The following is an 8,570-nucleotide window of genomic DNA, read 5'->3' as shown; positions in this document are numbered from 1 at the left end:
TTGATTCTGTATTTGATGAGTTGGCTAGCATCAACTGGTTAAAACTGACACCGAGGTAGTTTCCAGAAAACATTAATTGCAGTGAAAAAAAAAAAAAACCTTAAGTATTTATCTTGGAGTTCTAAAAGTATCTTTTTTTTTTCTTTTTTTTCTAAAAGTAGCCTAAAAGTGTTTAGGTAGCACATCCCACAGTTCCCACTTCTCCCTTTCAGCTTCATGAAGTTAAATTATGAGTCCCTGAGTATACTTGAAATGGAGTCCTGGAATCGATGCTTACTTCTTCTTCCCAATATTCATGCATTCAATTTTAGAACCCGTTGAAAGATGATAAGATATTCTATTGTATAAGAAAGAATCTCTTGACATTTTTCTTATTTTTCTTAACTACATTCCTCAAGAGGATTGCAACATGTTATTGCCCACCCCTGATATTATGTTTGCCCTGTATTAGTCTCTTGGGGAACAATTTTTTTATATAAATAACTGCACGTTTGGCTATGTTAGCGTGTCTTTGTATGCACGTGAGAGGATTGGAGGACGGGGCTTGTGAGTATGTGGTCTTCTAGGTACTTCTGAGATCTACACAGAGCAATGTTAGAAAGGATCTAGGAGGACTGTGGAAAAGTGCATTTTGTAATTATGGACAAGGAGTGCCTCCTGTGAAATGCTAAAGGAGAAGAGCAGTTGTCAGAATCTCATGAAGGACATGAGGAGTATAAATAAATGGTAATGAGTTCATCTGGGTCTAGATAGCATTTTGATTGTTATTTCCCCCTCTCATCCAACGTAAATCTCTTCATATCTTTAAGCAAAGCAAATATATACATATATTATATATACATATATATCCTGACTAATGTGAATTTTTGAAGATGACACTGAAATAAAAGGAGAAGCAGTTTAGATTCTTTCTAGGTAAGATTCTTAGCATTTTTCTTAGTCTGATATTTCAGTTTTCCTAAACTCCACCTTCTCTTCTCCATGCAGATAGATAGATACATCTGAAAATAGGGCCAGTGGATTTCATTTGCATCTGTTTTGTGTCTGTGCACTTTTTATATTAGGCAGATATTATTAATAAATAATATTAAATGGAATAATAATTAATTCCTCTATGGTGTATTTAGTAGAGTCATGTTGAGGACATAAATGAAAAATGTTGTTTCGCTTATTGAATATTTATTTATTTATTTATTTATTTATTCATGAGAGACACAGAAAGAGAGAGAGAGAGGCAGAAACACAGGCAGAGGGAGAGGCAGGCTCCTCACAGGGAGCCCTATGTGGGACTATATCCCAGGACTCATCTCAGGACTCGGGGACCACACCCTGAGCCCAAGGCAGACCCTCAGCCACTGAGCCACCAGGGCACCCCATAAAAGAAGGAGAATTTTAATTTTTGCTTATAACATCATGCAGTTCTTCACAGAGGAGGTGATGTTTGCGTTCATGCATTAATAATAATAAGAGAGTATTTTGCAGATAGTAAAGACAAGGAGGGGCAGGAGGAGAGCTAAAGTACATGATACAAGTACGGAAAGAATAAGAAAATAGGTGTAGACTCCTGAATGAGTTTACACAATTCTAGCATGCATTTCAGTGTGACCCACAAGTTTTCAAGGGCAATTCGCTGAAAGTAGGCAATAACATGAATAGCACATATGAAAATTGTATCTCCTATTCCAAAGCATGTAATCACTGAATGTACTATAGGATGTGAAAGAATGGATGGTTACTCAATTTTCTTCTAGAGAAATTGTGGTTCTTTCACCCATACACAGCTGTGGACAAGAGAGCCTTCTGTATAGGACTTCTGAACCTATTGAGGCATGTTGGCTAGATGGCTGACAAGTCTGTATTAAATAAAGATACTTACCTCTAAAATCCAAATAACTTTTTCCACTAATTCTCCCTCTTCCGTGAAATAAAAGAACTTCACCAAGATGGGAGTGTATAACAGGAAGCTTAATAAGTGTGGTATTTTTTTCATGTTAGATTTTCAGAGAGGTGATATTTATGTATTTTAACCAGTTGGTCATTAAAACTATGGATTTGGCAATATTGAGTGCCATGGAGAAGAATACAGTTATTAATGGAAGTCAAGGCATCAACAACATCAAAGAGTCAAACAAAGTAACCAAGGGAGGGTACAGTGACACAGGAGGAAAAGCAGGATAGGGCTTGACAAGGAAAATAAAATGTAGATTTGGAAGAGAATGTAGTGGGCATAAAGCGTCCTCTAAAAAGATTTTTATGTTTAAATAGACTGTAATTTAAATTTTTTCCCAGGAAAAATGAACTTTCAAGCATTATAGGTACAAAGGTTTATAATATGGTTTGAAAAATCACTCAATTTGATTTTAAAAATACAACGGGTTATAATGTCAGGATTATACTGGCAATTAAAATAGGATTATTATTATTATTATTATTATTTATTAAGATAGAGATCCTTAATAGGAGGACAACATGACACCTATTATAACAAATGTGTTTAAACCTGTAACATAAAAACAAACAAACCTGAAACATATTTTATTGGAAGAGTAAATGTATGCAAGATGAAAATGTCGAGTTTTAGGAGAATGCTAGTAAACAAAAACAAAGCTAATTTTCAAACATAACATAACATATTTAGCAAAAGTAACTGGCAGAAAAGGGGTTTCCTTATTTCTGGAGCAGGGGATGCAGAGTAAAGGAAGTGAGAGTTTGTAACATTGTAACATTGTTATCCATCAAGAGAGTAGTTATTATAGAGCTGAAGAGAGGTGACGTATGTAAATGGAAGTGGCCAGAAATCAGCCTGGGAATTAACAGCTGCAAAATTTTAATGGGGATCCTTCCATTGTGATTTTTCACCAATAGCATTAAGCTCCTCTGTGGAAAAAGAGAATAGAATAATAAATAAAAGGAATGTGCCTATAGAATATATTGTGAGATACTCAACGACAGAGGGGTAGATAATTAAAGGAACAAGGATATAATGTTAGGTGGCAAAGGAATAGCATCTGTGTCTAACAGGAGTAAAACGTAAGAGAAAAATATGAAGGAGAAACTGGTAGTAATGCAGCAGCCATAATCTTTTTTTTTTTTTCAGCAGCCATAATCTATGAGAATATGGGCTTCACATGAAGGTTTTCAGGGGCCTACTGACCCTTGAAAATGAGAATTAATGAAGGAGAGAAATATGACCAGAGAGATTGGAGTATTCCTTAGTCAGTAAAGGTGAGTGGTGATTTTGAACACACAAACAATAAGCTTTTGAATTTACAGCCCTTAAGGGACTAAGGGACTAATGTAGTAGATGGCATTTTGATACCATTTACAATGGGATTTCATGATGCTCCCCGCATCCCCCGCCAAAATAATTTTGCACAACCCTATGGATGGAAGAAAATCTGCTAACACCCAAAATTAATGAAAAGTAAACATTTTACTTCATGGAATTGTGGCATTCTAGAAGGGATTTTAGTCATGTAATCAATCTCTCTGTCTCTAAACAATTGTATAATATAAACTGACTCTTCAGATGTTCACCTCTTGGTAGAATTAAGAGCTCACTAAGAGGCCAAATGTTCAAAGCCACGTGTTCCATAAGGAATCATACAACCAATGCTGAAGCTTTATGGGATATTTTCCAAGTATAAGATTCTAGGCTGCTAGGGCACCGGAAATCCCCATCAGGGTAGAAATCTGCTTTCCCTTTGGCATTAAGCCACGCTCACAACAAAGCCTCCTTCAGGTGGTGTTGACTGTTGCATGTTGTGGTCCCAGAGCTGCTCTGGCTCTGTCACAGCTAATAGAGAATACCAAAGGAAAGGATCAGTAAGTGTGAAGAATTATTATTTTTTTAAGTGTGAAGAATTAGATATGGGTAGGTGAGAGAGCAGTTTCCCTGGAAACCGAAAGTTTTATTTTTCTCACATCAGAGAAAAAAGAATCAGTACATCATATCAACTGGTAATTGAAACGTGCCTGCTTGGACAAATTTTCCAGAAGATGATGACGATGACGATGATGATGATGATGATGGTGATGATGATGATGATGAGGTGCCTGTGTGTGAATGTGCGATGAGGTGGTAACTGAACAGGTTAATTAGGAAAGAAAGAGTGAGTGAGAATAGCAAAGGTCAGGAACAGAATAATTAGACCAATCCAGAGAGTTAACAGGTGGTCCTGTCCATGTAGATTCTGGGCATATCTGAGATCTAAACTGATGGAGTGGCTGCATATCAGTGATTCCAGATTTATTTCGATCTTGGATTACCTAGTAATGGTAAGCAAATGCTTAGAGCAGCAGAGAAGTGGGGTGTTTGAAGAATTCATTTTTCAATGCAGACGTCACCTTGAAGGAGACCACCTAACTTTTGCATTTATGTGCATTTTACATCCTTCCAAAGGAGTAGATGTTCAGACTTAGCATTGTATTTTCATTGAAATTTATCAAGTGAAAAACTCAATTTTGTCAAAACATCCATACATCTTCATCTTGCTTTGGTGTAGCCTCTTGGGATAGAGGCTCTGAGAGCAGAATTACATGACTTAGAGGAGTGGCCAAGAATAGTTATTGAAATACTACAAAGCTACTTTTTATCATTAAACAAGAACTGTAATAGGTTAGAAACATAGGAATGGATGCATGGTATTGTCAAACACATAGGGCCAAATATTCTGGGGTGAAAGTGGAACTGAAAATAATAGTCCAACAAGTTCCGTCTCTTTTTGTGATACAATTGTCTTCTGTAGCTGTACTTTTTGATTACCCCAATCCTGGCCCAGAACTTTCTCTTCAAAAAAAAAAAAAAAAAAGAAATTCAGTAAAGGGATGTTGAAATTAACGTAATCCTATATTAACACTGTTCCTAATTTCAGTATGTTGGAGGGATATAAACTTCCAAAGACTTATACTAATGCTTAAATACAGGAATTTCCAACAAGTGTGGAGTTTGGAACATGTGCTACCACTTCCATCGTGGAATGAATGGCAGCAAAGAGTAAGCCGAGCTGTGGCTCATTAGAAATATGATAAAATAAAAAACAAAACAAACCTGATTCCAATGGGAAAAATGTAGTTATTTCTTTAAAATTGCATAGGATATGTGAAGTATTTATGTTCATGTTTTGATACTTTATGATTTATTTTACTAAAATAGTATTGAGATCACTTTACTCCTCTATTTTTTTGAAAATAAAATATTATCTTTTTTCCATAGTGAATGTTTGTATGAATATGTAAGTATGCATTTGTATCTGTGTGAATGAATGACAGAAAGAAAGAGAGAAAGAGAGAGAGAGAGAGAGAGAGAAAGAGAGAGAGAGAAATGGAAGGAGACAGAGATAGAAGACAAAATAAGAATCCAAGATAAGTTATGCAGGGAGCCTATCTCTGCATTCTGGGACCCTTAAATACTTCAGCAAAAATATGAGTATGTGTGACAAAATGCTACTGAAACCACATTCAGCCTCTGATTGTATGAATCTAGGTTGAGAAGAGAAAACAGAAGACAGACACTCAACACACTCTGCCACACTGAAACAGAAGCTCTGAACCAGGGGTCTCTAAGCCAACATGTTCAAGCTCAATGGCACAATCTTCATGCCCCCGGTGCTGACACTGATTGGGATCCCCGGCTTGGAGTCTGTGCAGTTCTGGATTGGAATTCCTTTCTGTGCCATGTACATCATTGCTCTATTTGGGAATTCCCTGCTCCTGGTCATCATCAAATCAGAACGCAGCCTCCATGAGCCCATGTATCTCTTCTTGGCAATGCTTGGAGCAACAGACATTGCTCTCAGCACCTGCATCCTACCAAAAATGCTAGGCATCTTCTGGTTTCATCTGCCTGACATATACTTTGATGCCTGTCTCTTTCAGATGTGGCTCATACATACCTTCCAAGGCATTGAATCAGGAATTCTGTTGGCCATGGCCCTGGACCGCTATGTGGCCATCTGTGATCCCCTGAGACATGCAACCATCTTTACACACAAACTTCTCACTCAAATTGGAGTGGGAGTGATGCTCAGAGCAGCCCTCCTTGGAGCTCCATGTCTCATCCTCATCAAATGTCGGCTGAAACACTTCCGGACCACTGTGATCTCCCATTCATACTGTGAGCACATGGCCATTGTGAAGTTGGCAGCAGAAGACATTCGGGTCAACAAGATCTATGGTCTCTTTGTGGCCTTCATTATACTTGGTTTAGACATAATTTTTATAACAATCTCCTACATCCGAATATTTATAACTGTCTTCAATCTGCCTCAGAGGGAAGCTAGGCTCAAAGCCTTCAACACCTGCATTGCTCATATTTGTGTCTTCCTTGAGTTTTATCTCCTTGGTTTCTTCTCCTTCTTTACACACAGGTTTGGGTTCCATATTCCACCCTACATTCATATTCTTCTGTCTAACCTTTACCTGCTTGTCCCTCCTTTGCTCAATCCTATAGTGTATGGGGTGAAGACCAAACAGATTCGAGATAGGGTGTCCAAGATTTTCCACTCTAAAATTCCATCTTGATTTCTCATTATTTATTTTATTTTATTTTATTTTATTTTATTTTATTTTATTATTTTATTTTATTTTATTTTATTTTATTTTATTTTATTTATTTTATTTTATTTTATTTCAAATAACAGTAACAAAACAACAACCACAAGGAGTGAAAAAATATTCTTGGTTAAAGTCAATGCTTTCTCAGGTTCATTGTTTAAAGGCATATGAAGTTATAGTTTTGAATTCAAGGTGGTAGGGTCTGAATCCTATTTTTAATATTCACTTCTTTTTGATAAATATTAATTGAAACACAAGAGCTAATCATGTTTAGTCTGAGCATTATATAGAAGACAAAATTTATGAACACGTTTTTGAAGCTCAATCACTTCTTCATCACAAAGACAGACATTTCTTAAATCATATTAAATATTAATATTTTGGCATCTTTATAAACATCAATAGCCTTTCTCATATTACATAAGAAATTCAATATATTTTGATTCTTATGTATATGTAACTAATTCCATCATTTTTCTGTTATCATTTATGATTGTACTTCATCATTCTAAGGTACGTTACTGAGTGATCATGAATTAAGCATTAAGTGGAGATTGATTTTTTTAACTTTTGCATCAAAATGCATAATAATTTCTTCTTTTCCCACAAAATATTTCACACAGCCTACTATAGGAGCATATATACTCGATCTCTTAATGTAAATTAATTTTCAGTAGATTAATTTGAGTGGAGAACATGTAAAATAAATATGGCATGAGCTTCAGTGAGCATACTTGCTTATTTTGTGTTAAGACCTTACAAATAAGTACAACAATATTATAAAGAATTTTATAACTTTAAGGATACATAAGATAAAGAATTTAAAGACAACTGTTAGGATAGTTGCATGATGATGGCCTAATGTTAGACAATAGGAGATGTGGATTCAGGCCCTCTCTCTCATTGTACTACCTGCTGGTTGATTTATTTTCACATCATGTTCTTTGATATAAACCTGCCTTTTTCCCATTCTATGTGGTTGATGAAGTACAGTGTCAGACTCCATGAGGGCAAAAAGTAACGATTTCTTACATTAATGTGTTTGGCTTTTGGAGTAAATTTTTCACATGGAGGTCCTCTGCCACACACAAAATTGTATGGGGTTTTCATCATTAACATTTCACCTTTCTGTAATTCCAAAGATGATCAATAATCTGAATAGTGCCAAAAGTCAGAATTTTCCCAACTGGACATCTGTTCTTGCTTTTAAAACATTAGTCTCTCCAAGAGATCTATCCATCACCTTCCCCCCACCCCTCACACTCACTGTGATATAGTCTGTAGCTGGAGCCTCTGTCTCTGATTCCTATATTGGCAGAATCTTTGTTCTATAGGATTAGGTTCAACCTTTTTTTGGTATCTTTCCCAGGGTGACTTATAGAGGTTTCCTTCTGTGCTCAGTGTTATTCTTTTTAATCCATAGTAGTCTGTACAGTTCAAAGCACATTATATAAAAATGTATCTATAGTTTGGTGGTTACACAGGATGTCTGATAACTTAATATTTATCACATGGTTTCACCTAACTTTTTGTCATATATATGACACAATAAATACTCAACAACTTGGACTGGCTGTCTTTTACTGGTTTCATTGACTTGGTGTGGTGTTCACTGATATTAGGAATTTTGAAGGATGGTTTAGTTGGAGAAACATAGTCATAAAACCTGCTTATGTTATTGTTTAATTTACAAAATATATCTCCCTAGATCAGAAATCTACTTAGCAGCTATACATACGATCTAGAAAATTCCTTATGTAATTCATCTTCACATCTCCAATGCCTAGTATGGTGGTGACATTGGCTTATACAAAATAAAATTTTACTGAAAAAATATAAAATCTAGTTTCGTTCTCATATGAACCCTATAAAGTATCTTGTTAATGTGAGACATGATGAGCATGAAAGCTGAGATCAGTGGGAAGCCTGTTCTTCACCTTGAGTGGAAATAACAAATATTAAAAAGCACAAAAGTAGAATTAAAGGGGTACCTATGTGGCTCAGTTTGTTAAGCA

At 35.8% G+C, this 8,570-nt stretch overlaps 1 protein-coding gene across 1 annotated transcript; it reads left to right on the top strand.

Annotated features, from left to right (window-relative positions):
* The first annotated feature begins 5,571 nt into the window (after positions 1 to 5,571).
* Positions 5,572 to 6,522, top strand: LOC144295404 (olfactory receptor 52A5-like). The gene has a single exon (XM_077867795.1). It carries the CDS (start codon positions 5,572 to 5,574, stop codon positions 6,520 to 6,522), a length of 951 nt encoding a protein of 316 aa, XP_077723921.1.
* The last annotated feature ends 2,048 nt before the right edge of the window (positions 6,523 to 8,570 follow it).

The sequence above is a fragment of the Canis aureus genome, chromosome 23 (assembly GCF_053574225.1).
Source record: "Canis aureus isolate CA01 chromosome 23, VMU_Caureus_v.1.0, whole genome shotgun sequence".
In the NCBI taxonomy this organism is placed as follows: Eukaryota; Metazoa; Chordata; class Mammalia; order Carnivora; family Canidae; genus Canis; species Canis aureus.
The sequence above is the reverse complement of the archived record's forward strand: the minus strand, read 5'-3'. Positions and strand labels throughout refer to the sequence as shown.

Excerpts from the sequence above, each read along its gene's own strand:
- LOC144295404 (XM_077867795.1), top strand. The coding sequence starts at position 5,572 with ATGTTCAAGCTCAATGGCACAATCTTCATGCCCCCGGTGCTGACACTG.